Source organism: Annulohypoxylon maeteangense (genome assembly GCF_022496945.1).
Source record: "Annulohypoxylon maeteangense strain CBS 123835 unplaced genomic scaffold GGS22scaffold_19, whole genome shotgun sequence".
Taxonomy (NCBI): domain Eukaryota; kingdom Fungi; phylum Ascomycota; class Sordariomycetes; order Xylariales; family Hypoxylaceae; genus Annulohypoxylon; species Annulohypoxylon maeteangense.
In genome coordinates this window covers 576,997-593,295 of record NW_025953266.1, presented here as the reverse complement: position 1 = coordinate 593,295, position 16,299 = coordinate 576,997, and the positions used below count along the sequence as shown (strand labels likewise).

The 16,299-nt window shown below is 46.7% G+C and overlaps 5 protein-coding genes and 1 non-coding gene across 6 annotated transcripts; 2 read left to right on the top strand and 4 right to left on the bottom strand.

The window, feature by feature from the left end:
- Positions 1–284: 284 nt before the first annotated feature.
- On the bottom strand, positions 285–2,105 carry GGS22DRAFT_172497 (Mov34-domain-containing protein). Its single transcript, XM_047962773.1, has 3 exons — positions 1,660–2,105; positions 1,311–1,564; positions 285–1,254 (listed from the first exon to the last, which is right to left on the bottom strand). The coding sequence occupies exons 1-3, from the start codon at positions 1,723–1,725 to the stop codon at positions 564–566; spliced, it is 1,011 nt and encodes a 336-aa protein (XP_047815412.1). The 5' UTR covers positions 1,726–2,105; the 3' UTR covers positions 285–563.
- A 1,129-nt stretch (positions 2,106–3,234) lies between these two features.
- GGS22DRAFT_59707 (uncharacterized protein) lies at positions 3,235–5,725 on the bottom strand. The gene is made up of 4 exons (XM_047967501.1): positions 5,470–5,725; positions 5,114–5,414; positions 4,508–5,049; positions 3,235–4,454 (listed from the first exon to the last, which is right to left on the bottom strand). The coding sequence occupies exons 1-4, from the start codon at positions 5,668–5,670 to the stop codon at positions 3,504–3,506; spliced, it is 1,995 nt and encodes a 664-aa protein (XP_047815411.1). The 5' UTR covers positions 5,671–5,725; the 3' UTR covers positions 3,235–3,503.
- A 750-nt stretch (positions 5,726–6,475) lies between these two features.
- On the bottom strand, positions 6,476–6,580 carry GGS22DRAFT_t119. The gene has a single exon. It is a non-coding gene; the product is annotated as a tRNA-Ser (tRNA).
- A 284-nt stretch (positions 6,581–6,864) lies between these two features.
- Positions 6,865–8,223, top strand: GGS22DRAFT_172495 (putative glutathione S-transferase). Its single transcript, XM_047962772.1, has 4 exons — positions 6,865–7,301; positions 7,357–7,403; positions 7,462–7,499; positions 7,550–8,223. The coding sequence occupies exons 1-4, from the start codon at positions 7,223–7,225 to the stop codon at positions 8,103–8,105; spliced, it is 720 nt and encodes a 239-aa protein (XP_047815410.1). The 5' UTR covers positions 6,865–7,222; the 3' UTR covers positions 8,106–8,223.
- A 168-nt stretch (positions 8,224–8,391) lies between these two features.
- On the top strand, positions 8,392–9,752 carry GGS22DRAFT_59681 (ribosomal protein L14 domain-containing protein). Its single transcript, XM_047967500.1, has 5 exons — positions 8,392–8,572; positions 8,903–8,950; positions 9,004–9,250; positions 9,444–9,521; positions 9,577–9,752. Exons 1-5 carry the CDS (start codon positions 8,559–8,561, stop codon positions 9,607–9,609), a joined length of 420 nt encoding a protein of 139 aa, XP_047815409.1. The 5' UTR covers positions 8,392–8,558; the 3' UTR covers positions 9,610–9,752.
- Positions 9,753–11,645: 1,893 nt separating this feature from the next.
- On the bottom strand, positions 11,646–15,041 carry GGS22DRAFT_192209 (uncharacterized protein; the record flags this gene model as incomplete). Its single annotated transcript, XM_047965227.1, has 2 exons — positions 11,646–11,842; positions 11,921–15,041. The coding sequence occupies 2 exons, from the start codon at positions 15,039–15,041 to the stop codon at positions 11,646–11,648; spliced, it is 3,318 nt and encodes a 1,105-aa protein (XP_047815408.1).
- Positions 15,042–16,299: the final 1,258 nt, after the last annotated feature.

Sequence of the window (16,299 nt, the reverse complement as noted above, 5' to 3'; positions counted from 1 at the left end):
CTAAGAAGTGCCCTCGACTTGAGTGTCAAATATCTTGCTTGTCCTTTCTAAGGATGACGAAGATGATTGGAATTCTCAACCATGGGGAGGGAGTCAGAGGATTATATAAACGAATATAACAGTCCTTATTCAGTAACATAATGTATCTTTGTTCATTGTGATTCAATCAGCTTGTTACGAAAGAGTACTGTGGAATAACAAGTCTCTTCATAGAGTCAGCACATTGTCATTGTTAACGCAACAATGTCCTTTATGCGATGAAACATCAATGCTTAACAGCAACAGTCCTAAACAACCAGGTTAGCGAAGAGACAACACAAATCGAAACATGATGTTATGCAAGAAGATGACTAGGCATAATATGAATAAGTGATGGTATTGTTGTGCAGAAGATCCCCATTGCACGATGTACCTCACGAGCATAGTTGCGGAATCGAGCCGTAAAGCAATCCATTCATTGCCGGAGCTTTCTAAACCGGGTCCGCTAGCCCTTCCAACGCCTATGATACATTGCTGATGACCGAACCGTCTGAATCAATTAAATCGATCTCGGATATGCGGACCTACAGCTCCTCATCCTCGACGTCCATACGATCGCCATTCGCCTGGCCATTAGCCGCTGCTTCCTTTTTAGGCATCGTCGCCTCCTTGTCGATCATCTGTCTCGAAACAGATACGATGTTGTCCTCAATGAGCTGTTGACCGACGTCCTCCAAGTGCTTCTTGGGGTCGAGCTTTCCGACGTAACGTGTCTTCAGCTGTTCCTTAGTTAATTCTGTCTCCTCCTTGACTCTCTTCTCGTAACCGTCAGCCAACGTGACCAATCTCTGGAAACGTTCCTTGTTGTGATCGCCCTCGTGTCTGAAGTCCTCCATCTGCAAAGCCTCGGTCCAGACGTGCTTGTGTAGGTTCATGAGCATGTTCTCCTCTAGAGCTGTCTTTCGGTAGTTGATGCCGATAGAATAATAGTGTCGGTTTAGGCCATGAATGAGAGCTTGGATAGAAGGTTTGTTGAGGTGACCTAAGTTGGAAGTGCTCTGTCTTGGTTCTTGTCCAAGCATCAGAGACTGCGGGTTGATAAGACGGAACGCATCGATGACAACCTTGCCCTTCACTGACTGTATGGGGTCGACGACGACGGCGACGGCCCTCGGTGTAAGTTGCTCGAAGCTCTGTTGGGTGTTGATGTCGACCGATGACAGCCAGCATCCGAATCCAGGATGGGAGTGATACCATCCAACGACTGATTCGGGTCTACGTATAGTTATTAGTATAAGCGCAGAATGATAAATGTATGGCGAATAACCTACCGTCCCGTTTGCGTCAACATGTCCATCATCTTCTGCTGAAATACCGGGTCGACAGCTTCGACACTGACGCCGGTACCGCTCTGAGGCATGGCAAAGACATCCACCACCCGTACTGTGAAGTCATCGACAAACTCTCCTAGCATCAGACCCATCACTTCCATAGGAACACCCGCTCGGCCGTGCCTCAGCATCTTTAGTAGCGCAAGAGAAGAGATGTAAACGGTTTCGGAGTTGTCGATCAGGTTGTTGTTATCCTATTCAAACACCATTAGCCTCTGTCTGCACTGGCATATCCTATCTAGAGTCGATATTTCATATCAATAAATAATCAGAAATAAGAGCTTCTCACCGTTCCGGGAGCGGCGCCGAGTCCCATGCCGCTGGCACCGGCAAGCATTCTGTTTAACCGGTCCATCTTGATGTGTTGCGCTACGACGTAGACAATTAAGATAGATTAATAAGACTGCGCGGTGTCGCAGAGTCTAAATGGGTGAATAGTGCAAGTGGTGGAAATGGAAGAGGGAATGGAGAGGTAATAACGCGCAGTAATGTCGATGTGGATTGATGTATTGGAGAGGTGATCTTGAGATTGAAGCTTGTAATATGGAAATTGCAGGTGGTAAATGTTGACGAGGCCCGGATCTGCCTGTACCGCGAAATTACCTAAGCAGCAGCTTCCAAATCCCTAATCGATAAGGGAGCTCTCCACTCATTTAACACGTTATGGAAAGATATTGATCAGAGTGGGGTTTCCACCTAAAATGGTGTCATTATGTAAGCAAAGAGATTAGATCAGTTTCTCTCTTTTCAGATTTGAGTTGTCAAACTCTTGAAAATACAACCATACTATACAAAGTGGGGCTTCTTTTCAGCCTCGATTATCGACCTGCCAAGTCCCGTCGTTAGTTCATGTGGGGATCCGTACCAGCCACAATCCCCCACAACTTGCGTAGCTCGGGTACCTGCGGTGTACTTTATCTAGGTACTTACCGAAAAAGGAAATTGGATTTCAAGGTCGTGTCCCAAGACCATTTCTCATTCTCAATGCAGTTGAATATTTTAAGTAGAGAGGGTTTAAAGTGAATTATGTCGAGGTAGAAGATTTCGGGACTGCTTAAAGCTATAAATACCTAGATTGGGAACCATCCTACCAATCAAGAGTGAACCTAGGCGATATTGTCCGAGAAATCTACAATAGTATCTAGACCGAGTCTCATATCAAACCATTTCTTATATAGGTATGTAAAACTGGACATGGAAGAATAAAATCTGTAACCACAAAGGTTTCTACGACTTCTGTCCTATCTTAAATTCCACCTCGGAACAAAAGACACATCCCGAGAATTCTCCGACTCCAAGTATCGTGACGATTTCGAAGAAGATATGCACAACTTTGATGGAAGCCTTTCATATTGAATCGGTAGGAAGGGTTCTCAAGTAGCATAGTTGAATTTCAACTACTGATTTTAAACTTCGAATAATATTCGATCCATGACATACCTGATCATATCTCATTATTAGCTGATGCTGGATATAATATACTATACAAATAATATCATATAATTCTAAAAGCTTTCCCTATCATTCCTTAAATATTTTCGTATAAGGGTGGATGCCCCTGTGTCGATGTGGACTCATTACATACATACTAAAAAAAATGTAAAAAAGATTATGACTACCACCATACATCATCCATGGAGGCAATTTATCACTTGGATTAGAGTCCTATATTATCTACGAGGATGGCTCCTTTAAATATATCGTTTAATCTACCCGGAATGATAACTTCCCTATACCATCCATCATTCCTTGTATGTACTCTGTAAGGTAATTGATATCACTAGAATAACGAATCCGCTCCCTTTACACGGGAAAGACCATCAACATATCACCAGCTTAGCCTACGTCACGAAAAACTTCAGAATTTGTGAATCTAAGATTTATTGATAAAAAAGCATAAGCAAAAAAAGCGCCATGTGTGTCAAGATGCCAAGCGTCTTCTGTCTGCCGACGATGCTGCCTTGCCCGGAACGCCATTGCTTGGCTATGGTACATTCATCGAAAAGGAAACTATAAATTCCGTATGCGCACAAGATTACGCTTAGCCATACTACAGTTTCCTTTTCCTAACGAAAACAATGAAGACAAAAAAACGAAATGGAAAAGGGGGGGTATCATGAGGTTATGACCGGTCTAAGGGCTTGCCGTATCCTTTGGGGCAGAGTCCGCTGGCTTGGTTGGTGTCTCCGCGGAATGCTCACTCTTGACTTCGGTGCTATCGTCTTGCGTTGGCTCCGACGCCGCGGCAGGTCCATCCATGTCAACATCACCATCTTGATCGATCTTCTCTGGTGATGGGTTCTTGGCATTCGGCGTCGTTGAAGATAACTTTTCAGCTTCTGCAGCCGGCGATTTCTTACTCTCGGCCGCGTCCTGCATGACCTCATCAGTTTCTTCGGTCGGCTCGGCTTTACTTCCTGGACTGGCATCATCAGTAGTAGCAGTCTTCTCGCTCTCACTGCCACCTTTATCCGATTTCACAGAACCTTGCGCCTCTTTGGGGGCCTCCTCCTGCTCTTGTTCGGAGGTGCTGGTAGCTCGAACCTCATCTTTTGCGGCCTTCTCATCCGGCTTTGAAGAGACAGCCGTATCAGCGTCGCCTTCTGGCGCCTTGTCTACATCCTCCATTACGATGTCATCGGTCTCCTTAGATTTGATGACACTGTCGGTGGTGCCATTGGCTGGAGTTGCAACACCACTATCGGGTTCGACATCCGAGTTTCGATAGTCGATGAACGTCCGCCGAGAGCTTCCGTTGCGATGAACTCCATTAGCCCTATCGAGCTCCTCGTTATCGCTTTCTTCATACTCGTTCTCGCGCTCTATGCGCTGTTCCCATTGGCGCTGCGTCATCCGGACGTCCTTATTCTCATCGTCATCGAGATCATCAAGTTCGGCTTCTTCCTCGTCGGACATTGCGCCCATAGAATGACGAGGAACGTCTTGCATTTGCACAGACGGGGCGTGTGCAGTGCGTCGAAGATTTTCGATGAGCTGATTCTTGATCTTCTCTAAATATTCAGGACTGTTCGCATTTTCCATATTTGACGATCGGACGTCAAGGGTATAATCGGGACCGTAGTACTAGTAAAGAGTTAGTGTTAGGAAGTGGCATGGTGATAAGAATGCAATCTCACATCGTAATATTCATTGAATGGAAGAGTTCGGTCCATATGCGCATCAACTAACAGGCCGGTTTCGAACGCCCAGGTGCGGGCGACATTGCGCATAGTATAGCCACCACCTCCGAGCACTAGAGTTGGGCGATTGAAGCTCTTGACGAACTTCACACAGTTGGAGTGGCCATCCATGCTTAGGTTGAAACAACCCAGACGGTCGCCAGACAGACTGTCACCACCACATTGGAGAACAACAGCTTCCGGATTATAGTACTCCATGACGCTAGAAATGACTGGCTCGAAGATCGACTTGTATGATGCGTCATCTATACCATCTCGGAGTGGAAAGTTTGTTGCGTAGTATCGTCCCTGGCCAATGCCAATGTCCCTGAGTTCGCCTGTGCCTGGGAAGTACTCGCCGTATTTATGAAAGGAAACCGTCATGACTCGATCCGTGGTATAGAAAGCTTCTTCTACACCATCGCCGTGGTGAACATCGATATCAATGTAAAGAACACGCTTATTGAATCTTAGAAGTTCTAAGATTCCGAGAACGATATCTGTGAAGTGGATGCGATGTTAGGATTGATGGGGAAACGAGGGAGATGACATTGTAAAACGTACCATTCACGTAACAGAAACCACTTGCTTCAGATTTCTTGGCGTGATGAAGTCCGCCAGCCCAGTTGACGGCGATGTCGCACTTCTGGCGGTTGAGGCGTGCAGCACCCTCCATACTGCCACCGGCACTGATGCCACAGAATTCGAATAGGCCGTCGAATACTGGGCAATCATCTCCGACATTGTACTTACCCTGCTCTCTCTGGAAGTTGTCCATATTCTCGGGAGTGACGCGCTGCAAGAAGTCGATATACTCGTCTGTATGGAACTGTGTCATCTCGAGTCGCGTGGCCGGTTTTGCTCGCTAAAGGTCATCAGTTATCTTGTTCGTCAAGTTAGATAGTATCAGAAGCACTTACGTAGATCTCCATCTTCTTGTAAACTCCATAATTCATAATCAAAGAGTGCGCCAACCGAATGCGATGGGGCTTCATGGGATGTCCAGAGACATAGGCGAAATTACCTATATCTGAATCGTAGAAATACGCGACCTTCTTAGGAGATGATGCTCCCAAGGCATGTCCGTTGCCGTTCCAGATGTCCACAGGAGCGTGCGTCATTGTTGCTAACAAATTGACGAGAGAATGTGTGTTAGGTTTTTGGATAAGAACAAGGTAAGAAGAAATCGGGGATCTACCAGAATTCTGAGCTTAAGGGATTTGGGTCGGATCTGCAGCCCACGCTTATCGATAATGTAGTCTTCCCACTAGTACACTTCTGTCTTAGTGCAATATGTGGAGATGAATGATCTAAATGGGTGGCGGGTGGTGAAAAGGTTAAGCTTTAGAACTGGCAGAAAACTCTCACCACTTTTGAATATCAAGTGCCTGCTCTCTGATTGGTTAATTGATTCGCATGATCCTATTCCCTTATTGGCTATTGAAGCATACCTAGGTAGGTAGGTATGTAGGTAGGTGATATTAACTGAAGTGTGAATGAATCTAAGATGGTCGAAGTTAACGTATTATTGTTAAGAAATTGGTTGTTGTCACCGGTTTATGTATGATCAGTGGCTTTAGGGATTGAGTACTAAAGAGATATATAAATGTGAATGACAAAATACTACAGGTTGAGTTTACTGGATCAATCAATTGAAGAAGTACCTAAATGTAGGTACCGATTGTATCCATTACAAGAACCATAAAAAGCCATGATTAAGAAACCTAAGCAAGGAAGGCATCTTTATAATGAGGGTCGAGGACAACTTTATTTCAATGCCTGCCATATTCAATTCATTGATGATGAGGCCAGGACTTAACATAGATGACGTTGCGATTACATCGTTAATATTTAAAAAGTTTTTATTTCATCAAGCTCGCAACGCCGCAGGCCAGGATTTGGCAGATGAAAGCAAAAAAAGTAATCCGACACCTGTGTGATTCGAACACACGCCCCCGAAGGGAATGCCTACGCTACACTAATTACTTAGCTCATAGCAGGGCATCGCGTTAACCACTCCGCCAAAGTGCCCGATGCGAACCGGGTTATCCGGGTTGAGATTTCGGCTACTAATGGTAGTATATATTACTTGTATGGACACTCTCCACTCTCTTTTAAGGTGCGGGGAAACAAGACGCTACAAACCAAGTGGAGGCTCAGCGGTGAACTATTTCAAAAGCCAGTTTAGCATCATCTCATTCGACGTAAAATATTTGACCCGAAAGTAGATTCAATAATTAATAATCTAGGAAAGCTTACCAATTCGAAAGTGTTGCTACTTATGACGCATATTAGTGGTTAAGTTGCAATGTCAATCCATTGGCTCCTAAAGTACGAGATGCAGACATGGCGGGGTGAATATATGATGATGGAATCCTCTTTACCCAACTTAGTGTGCATAGAACAGCTATTCTCGCAGTTTATCTTGTATCTATCACCGGGATCACGTTAATCGCGCGGTGTACTTAGTCCGAGATGCATGTACGCCAATGGTTTGATAACCTACCCATGCCTTTCTTGTGTTTAGTCATATTGTCCGGTGTTGGCTCTCAAAGATAAATGTCGATGTAATTACCCCACCTGTCAGGAGTTTCTTCGACTACCTGTTTACCACTTAGAAATTCAACCTTCTTAGAGTTCTCTCACACATAACCATTGATCAACGCGTCTACAATGTCTAGCCAGGAAATCGTACTCTTTGACTTGCCATCTAAACCACCAAACAAGTCGTGGTCGCCGAACCCATGGAAGAGTACGTCCATTACCATCCCAAGACAAAAGGGATATTATCTAACTCAGAGGAATAGCTCGGCTGGCCCTGAACTATAAGGGTATTCCTTACAAGACAGAATGGGTAGGGCTCTTCAACGCCTTGATATATACTAATCGAAGCATCTAACTCCCAATGCCAGATTGAATACCCAGATATCAAACCCAAATTCCAGGAGCAGTAAGTTAACGCATAATGAACATATCAGCATTCTCTAATAACAACTGTAGCCTCCCGAAAGCGGATCTTTACACGATCCCTACCGTCGTTTTCCCTGATGGTAAATGGGTAATGGACTCGCTAGAGATCGCCAAAGTGCTCGAGGAGAGATACCCAGAGCCGAGCCTACATCTAAACTCGCCTTACATAGCAAGGATCTTCGAACAGCTTACCAACTTGAGGGATCCCAGCCTTGCTATCTTCGTCCCGGGAGTGCTCTTCAACGTCTTGAACGAAGCTAGCCAGGACTACTTCCGCACGACGCGTGAGAAGGCGATCGGAAAGAAGATGGAAGATTTAGCGAAGGAGGGCGGTGCGCCAGCATGGAAAGCTGCCGCACCTTACGTGCAGAATGTTACCGCATTGTTGCAGGAGAATCCCGAAGGACCGTTCTTCGAGGGGAAGACCGTGGGTTTCGCTGATTTCATCTGGGCTGGATGGCTTCTCTTCATGGGAAGAATTAGCGAAGAGTCGTTTGCGGGGGCGCTAGAAGCTTCTGGAGAACCCGAGGTTCACTTGAAGTTTCTTGAGGCCTTAAAGCCTTGGACTGAGAGAGACGATCACTAGTCTTCTTGAAATCGCTTGCAAGGTGGGAAGGTTTCTAGATCTACAGCACTACCAATTAAATGAAATGAAATGTTAGTATATTGTTACCTGAATCTAGATCAAATAAAGTTCGAATGCCCAGGTAGATGGAGGTTCGTCTCTGTAAAATAAGAGCGCATGGACAAAGAAGATACAAGGGTACCTAGGTACCTACTAAGAAATTGAATCAGTCAATCACGTGATACAATTCCATTTTACGCTGTACGGAAATCGCTTCCACAATTTGTGGGTCCCTAGGGTTTTTTTTCTTAGGAAGCCGCACATTTCGCGGTTTGCAGTACCGTCCACCACCACTAAGAAATTTGGAGCCATTGAACTCTCGAACTTTTTTTCGCTTTCCGTGACATCGACCACCTCGACAAATTCGTCAAACACCACACCCGATCTTTCAGAAATCCGAATAACTCAGTCGCAATGGCAAAGATTTCGTAAGTTTCATCTCCGTTCGATCTCGAATTATGCGATTTCCACCGGAAGCTTGGAGGGGCACGAAAAGAGGTGGGAATTGAATTTTGGCGGGGAAATGGGAGAGCAAGAGGAAACCGACAAACGAGCCGTTTTGTGGGATAATATGAGGCGCACGAGAAACCTTCAGTGACGAAACTTTACGATCCATGGTGGCGCCAGAATTAAATTTTAAACTCCAAGTTTCGGTGCTATTGAGATTGACTCGGAATAGTCACATAAGAGGTGGATGGTGGAATATCGCATGGAACGATGGATTCTTGAACCGATTTTGCTAACGATTCGCTTCATAGGCGTGGTGCCCCCGGTGGCAAGCTGAAGATGACCCTCGGTCTGCCTGTGTAAGTGCAGGAATATTCCTCGAATCGGTTCCCGACGCTAATAAACCGAACAGCGGTGCTATCATGAACTGCGCTGACAACTCTGGCGCCCGAAACTTGTACATCATCTCCGTCAAGGGTATCGGTGCCCGTCTCAACAGACTGCCTGCTGGTGGTGTCGGCGACATGGTTATGGCCACCGTCAAGAAGGGAAAGCCCGAGCTCCGAAAGAAGGTCCACCCCGCCGTTATCGTCCGACAGTCCAAGCCCTGGAAGCGAACCGACGGTGTCTTCCTGTACTTCGAGGACAACGCTGGTGTTGTGAGTGCCATTTTATTTACTTATATACACCCCGAGACGGGACAGCTCGCCTCGTATCAGAGAGGAGGGCCGGCTATGAGGATCATAGTGCGGGAACGCCGCATGAGAAGCACAGGCAGCTACGATACAGGATCGCCACACATTAGTCCATATACATAATCGAAAAACAGCTCGCTAATATGTCGCTTTCTAGATCGTCAACCCCAAGGGTGAGATGAAGGGCTCTGCCATCACCGGACCCGTCGGCAAGGAGGCTGCTGAATTATGGCCCGTAAGTGTCCTTATCATACTCCTATCGATCTAAAATATCCTAACCATATACACAGCGTATTGCCAGCAACTCCGGTGTTGTGATGTAAATTGAGAGCGTTTCGAGGAAATTGGTGAGAGGCGGATCGACACAAACCTACCTTATTGACGAATCTTCACGATTGGAAGACACCGACACGGCCAGCCACTTTCATGACAGGCAGAGGAAGGAATGACGCAGATATCTATCGCGTTTCTGGCTGGAGGACTGGTCACTTTGCATTTCGGCTACGGGGCGTAAAGGAGACATACCAAAAGAACAGCATCCTGGACGAATGAAAGTCCAGTTCCCAAATTTTGCCTGCTGTGGTTTTGATCGTGACTTGACCGGGTGATCTTGGAATTGGCTAGGTACTGATTTGCCCACACAATTACAGTTTACGACGTAGGATGGCAGGTACAACTTCTCTAAATTTGGTAACAATGGTTAGCATGTAACCTTATCGTTTGTATGACATGTATGAAGCTGGCGTCAAGGATTAGGAATATCAGCCATCCAACCTCCCCTTGACGGATCACACGATTAGAACCCCGATATTTGTCCGCGAGGAAAAGACGAGCTCCGCTCCGTAGTTCATAGTCACGTGACTCCCGTAATAGATTCCCCATGGCTATTGATCCAACACCGCCATACCGTAGAACAATCAGATCACACTTATTTCGAATAGACTCTTTTGCATTTACTTAATAGCTCTTCGATCAACACGATTTTCTATGTTGAGTAGTGTTGGACTCATACTTTCGTGGTGTAGCTGTGGAAACAGCTACTAGGTAGGTATCCCGCCCCATTACGATAGTACCTATAGGGGATAGAATTGCAAGTGGTCTGCTTCTAGCCTGATCTGCTTGAATATCCCTTTAACTTACTCCTCTAGACCAGAATGAAGGTGAAATTTCTATACTTAGGCCTTACTATGTGTATAGTGAGTCCTGTAGCCAGTGAGTCACGTGCTCCCATATACCTACTGACCATACATTGTTTCGTAACTATTACGGTAGCCATAGAATTCATATACTGCCTTTTGCAGTCGATTAGTCTTGTCCTGATCAGTACTATTTTCCATGTCTACGATGTCACATCAGTATATACACAACTGGCATATAACTCTATACCTAAAAATGGAGTGCCTACTCTTATAGAATAGATAATCAATCATAGTCACAATTGCGCGAATCTCATTATGTGTTGAAGGGTAATATTGTCTACCCTATGAACCTCTATGCATCCAATCCATAACTCCAAGTTTATGCATTTTATGCAAAGACAAAAATGCCCGCTCTATGATTTTGGCGAGGGCGGATAGGAGTTGGTCCAAGAATCCTAACTCTCCGTCCATCCTTCTGCCTATGCAAGGTAATTGTGAACGCTCTGCCTCCATTTTCCTGAACTCCCGCGCTGAAATCAAATGTCGCTTTTGTATGTGCAAATGTACAATGTTGCCTGCCTTTATGTCCATGCTTGGAGTTTCGCTAAACCCCTGTCCCCGTCCAATCCAGATGCTCCTTTTACCTCCCCTAAATACATTCGCTCTTTCGTTTCCATTCCACCGTGTCTTTTATGACACATACCTTCAAGTCGCCAGAAGTGAGAGAGGGTGGGTATTTATTTCGTCGCTTATTCGTTTACCCGTTAATAATGACGTGTATTTGATTGGTCGTCATGTGGGCGTGTAGTCGTTACGAGTTTTTGCGATTTCATCCAAGTCCACTCCCCTCGAACTCATAATGCATTGTCCCGTAGGCCGACAAGTTCTAATAGATTGTCATGTTTGGTCTTAGCTTCAAGGATGACTCTTGTCTTAAGGGAATATGTCGATTTATACTCTTCTAGGTGACCGGTACCTAGAAATTCTCAGACCGCTTCGAACTTTTAGTTCCTTGCAGTATCTAGGAGGCAATGTCGATCGGTAATGAGGGTTCGTATGGTGAGGTATACGAACTTTTTCTTTCTTTTCGGATTTTATCCTGGAGTTTTTTTTATATATTTTTTGTGCTTGGTTTATGCCTTGCTGAACGCTGAACGAGGACGTGCAATAATGTGTTGTAGGGGGACAATGTGAATGTTGCCCAATAGTGAATACAACGCTTACTCCTCGGTGGCAAAAGCATCGCCGTCGTCGTCATCGATATCTTCATCCGGCGTTGGCTGAGTGGATGCAGGAGTAGGGGCCTGGTCCGGAGTCGTAGCGTTTGCGGCTTCAGGTTTCACACTCTGCTTCTTAGCTGCAAGTGTCGCACGACGTTTGATTACAGCTCCTCCCATCGACCCAGATGCCCATCGAGCTGTTAGTCACCACTAGTTAGCTATATTATGGCTTGATCCCGAGAAATAATTCGTGGCAAGCCTGCTGTCGGGCGTACCTTTCATTGATGCCGACATCTTCTCTGACTTAGTCATTGTACTGTAGTCCTTCGGGGGCTCTGCCCTGGACTCTGCGTCAGCAGCATCAAACCTCGAGGTTCCGTTGCCAACGACATTACCATTGCCGTTAGTATTGCCGTTGACATGGGTATTCATGTTAACCTGCGGTAAGTTCGTGGAGGGAGTGAACGAAGGCGCGCTAGACGGAGATGTCGAGAAAGGAGTTGGTAAAGGGCCAGGCTTCGACTTGATTTTAATTTTAGGTGGTGGCTTCGGTAGAGTGGGCGCCTCCGGTTCCGGTCGTTGCACTAGAGGGGGTTGTGGAATAGGTAAGATATCTTCTTTCTTGGCCTGCGGCTTTTTCGGTGTTCGTCGAGCACGTTTACGCTTGGGCTCTTCAACGAAGTCATCATCCGTAATATCGTTAGTGAACTTTCTTTGACGTTTCTCGCGAAGCTGGTAATTGCTGGTAGATGTTACAGTGTCAGCGGTTGCAGTTGACGAGGCAGTTCGGGGACGAGGCTCTTCGGCTGGAGCTGTAAAGGATGTACTAGACGCAATATCTGTGGGCCCAGAGGCAACATCGGAATTCTTCGAGATCCTTCGACGAGTCGGCTTTATGGGAGTCTGCGACTCTGTACCATTGTTTGCAATGTCGTTCTCTTCTGTAACTGAGGACGTCGGGGCCGGGGGAGGGGCAAGGATAGTGCTAGGGCCGGACGTAGAAGGGAATTGCGAAACTCTGCGTCGGCGTTTACGAGTTGGTTGCTCTTCATCAACCTCTTCGCCTTCTCTCTCTCGCTTCGTCGATGATTCGGGCGCTGATTGCGGATCGTTCTGGGAGTTGGCGCCTGGCTTTCCTTGAGTCTTCAAAAATACTATCTTAGTGATATTTCGTTGTATTGGCGACTTACGCGTCTCTGGGAGCGCTTGGGACTGTTCGGGCTCAGATTCTGGTTCTGGCCGCGGCTGAGGTGCGGTCGTAAATTCTGCCGCAGATTCCGGAACATGGTTCTTTCGAGGGCGACCACCTTTACCCTTCTTCTTCGGAACTTCGTTCTCGGTATACTCGGGTGCGGGTATATGATCTCGTACGGAGACACCTGTGTCCTGGGCCTCGGTATTTGTATGAGACGTATTTGATGTATGTGATGAAGAGAAAGATGAAGATGGAGCCTGTGACTGGGGCTCAGATTGAGATGATTGGGATGGTTGAGGACCCTTAGCCTGTGAGTAGTGCAGGGCTTGAGGTAGATATACATATTCAAGCCTTGACTGGGGCTGAGGCGGAGTAGGGTCACTGTTCTCCGGTGCTAAATTATTGCGACGCCCTCGTCGCTGGGTACTAGGTACCGGGGTAGACCCCCGGCTAATAACTTCATCTCCCGCAAACCTCTCTGGAGCTTTCCTGGTCCGTTTTCCCTGTACGACAATAGGGTCGTCTAGCTCTGCTGCTTTGGCGGTCTGCTTCGGCCGCTCTCTAAGTCGTCCCTGACGACCAGCTCCGGTTCGTTGCGCAATGGGATCCTGATTCCCAATCTTGTCCGGGCGGGGATCATACTCAAAGCCGTACGCGCTCGCCATAATCTTGTCTTGCTGGCGTTGGTACTTCACTAGAGGATCGGTGTTATCTTGTGCTCTCTCCCCTTTCACAACGAAGTCCTTCGCGATTGGGTTGGAGGCCGGGTTCCGACTTGTCATCATATTTGACCGTCGTAAGAACGCTTCTTCCTCCTTCTGGTATCGGACCGCATTGTCGTAATCATCCGTGATCTTTTTAAGCTCACGGAACTCTTCCTGCCACGCAACCATGGCCTCGTTGGCGATCTCAAGTCTACGGTAAAGTTCTGCCGTAGACAAGGACTTGATGTCCTGGAACATGTCCGTAAATTCGGACGCTGACCGAGTCTGGTCGAACCGAAACTGCTTCTTGTCGGATGGTTGGCAGACAGTTGCCTCTGCCTCACCCGATGGTGAGTTTGCCGCAGTATCGGCCGGCGTCTCCTCTACTAGGCCATCCATCTTGTCGTTAACGGCAGCGTCTTCGCTGTTATGGCCGTTGGTTGCTGTTGTACGATCTAGTCCCAGATTGGTGTCAGCGTCCGTGTTGAGATCAACTTCGGCATCTACCTGAAATGAGTCACGATCGGGATCAGCGTCGGGTTCTGGGTCATCCTCGAGATACTCGGGATAAAAGACGTAAGTACCCTTTATGTAAGGGGTGAGGTGACTTGATGAACCCGGGCCGTCCTGATCATGACCCATGCCAGGAGGATGTTTTTTGGTAAAATTCGCTTCGTCGTTCGCCTCTTTAGATACATTCACCTGAACTCTTTCTTGGAATTCCTTTGATACGCTTTCGCCCGGAACAGGGTGGTAGGGGGGTAGGGGTAGGGGTTGAGAGAGAAGGGACGCCTTGGAAGTCGGCGGAGACTGCTGACATGGCGAAGATTGAGTGCCAGCAGAGTCAGATGAGGCTGATCCGGGGGCCGGTTTGGTGTCGTGGCCTGAAGAGCCGGAATTGGTCCTCCGGATGAGCGACTCATCTGACTCTTCACTATGGTGCCCACCCACTTCGATAGTGTCTTGGACATCGACATCGTCATGATGGGTGGGCTCAAAAGCCTGGGGCTCCGCCGGCCCCTTCCCCGTATTACGCCTACGAGTGGATGACGATTGGGGCTGTTCGGAGGCACGTCTCTTAGAGCGTGCTTCTGAGCGAGCTTCCGGATCGTCGTCCAACTCGTTCTCATTTAAAGCAGCGTCGGTACGACGCCGCTTTATTGAGCGGGAAGCGCTTTGCGTAAGCTTAGGGCTGGTCTCTACATCTAGCTGCTGCTCGAATGTATAGTCCACTCGAGGTCGCTTTCGCAGGGAGCGCCCCCCAGGCGAAGAGTTAATCCCCTCGACCTGACGAGTGCGCATCCGCGTGGAGAGCGACGCGGATGGACTCGAGGCTTCGAAAGAAAAAGGTAAAGGAGCCAGCGGACCAGAGGTGTCGGAGGCAGAAGGTAGGTCAGGTAGGTCTTGAGCTACATTCTGAGAAGGGGAGGAGGGAGGAGGTGATATATGTGAGGTGTGGCGTTTTCGACCACGACCTCGGTTGTTTAAAGGATCCATGACAGGATCCGGAGAAGAGGGCAGAGAAAAGAAGGGGTAGAAAAAAATACAGGATTAGAAAAATAGAGAGAAAGAAAGGTGAAAGAAGTTTCCTGTCGGAGATTATGTAAGTGGGGAAACCTCTTCAGGTATGGGGATGAATGAGTATGGGTATGGGTATAGGTAAGGGTATGAATTATGTTTGAGCGCGTGGTCGGAATTGATCACGACGTACCTCAGCAATGAAAATAAAGGAAGGTATGAGAAAGATGGAAATGATGTTTGGTAGCGCGAATGGTTATTCCATTACAAGATGGTGGAATAGTAGATACAGGCGTTGGATTGTATTTATTGGAAAAGAAATAAACAGATAGAAAATGTCGGAGACGAAACGACTCATTACTTGTTAAGAAAGAAAATTAATAATGACAAGAAAAATAGAACGAACCTGCTAGTGGCGCTTCTACGCCGAAAGAATCGAGGATTGAGGGATCTTGCGAGTTCTTGAAAATATGAGATCTTCTGTTAGGTCGTCAGTTAGGTGATGTAAGTTGATGGTGTTTTGGGTTGTAAGTTATATGAAGACGTGGTGAGAAAAAATAGGTTGATAAAAGGAGCTGCAGTGTTGTGGATGAAAAGGATGGATGATTTTTATGCGGTATTGTTGGGTGACAATAGATTGAAAGTGAATGAAATGCTTACTTCACATTTGATTTCCGCTCGAAAAATTAAGATCGGTTATTGAAAGGAAAGAAGTTTTGGCGTTCAATAAGTTTTGATATATAGTTTCGCGATATTGTCAAGTGCGATTCTGATCTCGTCGTCCCCGTCCCTTCTGCGAGGTCACCCAAAATACATAGGTACTAAGAACACTGCTAATTTCTGGAGGTTCGGCGAGCATTAGCCACAGTTGAGATCCCTATTTGGTGGCACCAGCCTCCACGCCCATACTTTTTAGGAAAAGGTCTCTAGCCAATGGGCTAACACCATCGAATCGATGCGCACTTTTTAACTCCGTTTTAGGTTAGGTTAGCATTGACATCCTTGTATTTTTAGAATACCTGATACATGTACCCACGTACCCACGTACCCAAGTACCAAGTACAAAGTATTTTAATTGATTTTCCGGCAACTGACATAATCTATTGGCTCGTGCTTTACTGGTCATTAGCCCCGTCGGGTCCCCGTTCAGTGACGACAGATTTAGAAATTGCAGGTGTCTAAAGCTTTCCAAGGTTCCGATTCCGAGTTCCTCTTCCCGAAATCACATCAACCACTT

Excerpts from the sequence above, each read along its gene's own strand:
- GGS22DRAFT_172497 (XM_047962773.1), bottom strand. The coding sequence starts at position 1,725 with ATGGACCGGTTAAACAGAATGCTTGCCGGTGCCAGCGGCATGGGACTC. Across the intron at positions 1,565-1,659 it reads TCGGCGCCGCTCCCGGAACG|GATAACAACAACCTGATCGA; the intron begins GTGAGAAGCTCT and ends GTGTTTGAATAG. Across the intron at positions 1,255-1,310 it reads ATGTTGACGCAAACGGGACG|ACCCGAATCAGTCGTTGGAT; the intron begins GTAGGTTATTCG and ends AACTATACGTAG.
- GGS22DRAFT_59707 (XM_047967501.1), bottom strand. The coding sequence starts at position 5,670 with ATGACGCACGCTCCTGTGGACATCTGGAACGGCAACGGACATGCCTTG. Across the intron at positions 5,415-5,469 it reads ACAAGAAGATGGAGATCTAC|CGAGCAAAACCGGCCACGCG; the intron begins GTAAGTGCTTCT and ends GATGACCTTTAG. Across the intron at positions 5,050-5,113 it reads TGGTTTCTGTTACGTGAATG|ATATCGTTCTCGGAATCTTA; the intron begins GTACGTTTTACA and ends TCCACTTCACAG.
- GGS22DRAFT_172495 (XM_047962772.1), top strand. The coding sequence starts at position 7,223 with ATGTCTAGCCAGGAAATCGTACTCTTTGACTTGCCATCTAAACCACCA. Across the intron at positions 7,302-7,356 it reads GTCGCCGAACCCATGGAAGA|CTCGGCTGGCCCTGAACTAT; the intron begins GTACGTCCATTA and ends TCAGAGGAATAG. Across the intron at positions 7,500-7,549 it reads AAACCCAAATTCCAGGAGCA|CCTCCCGAAAGCGGATCTTT; the intron begins GTAAGTTAACGC and ends TAACAACTGTAG.
- GGS22DRAFT_59681 (XM_047967500.1), top strand. Across the intron at positions 9,251-9,443 it reads TCGAGGACAACGCTGGTGTT|ATCGTCAACCCCAAGGGTGA; the intron begins GTGAGTGCCATT and ends GTCGCTTTCTAG. Across the intron at positions 9,522-9,576 it reads AGGCTGCTGAATTATGGCCC|CGTATTGCCAGCAACTCCGG; the intron begins GTAAGTGTCCTT and ends CCATATACACAG.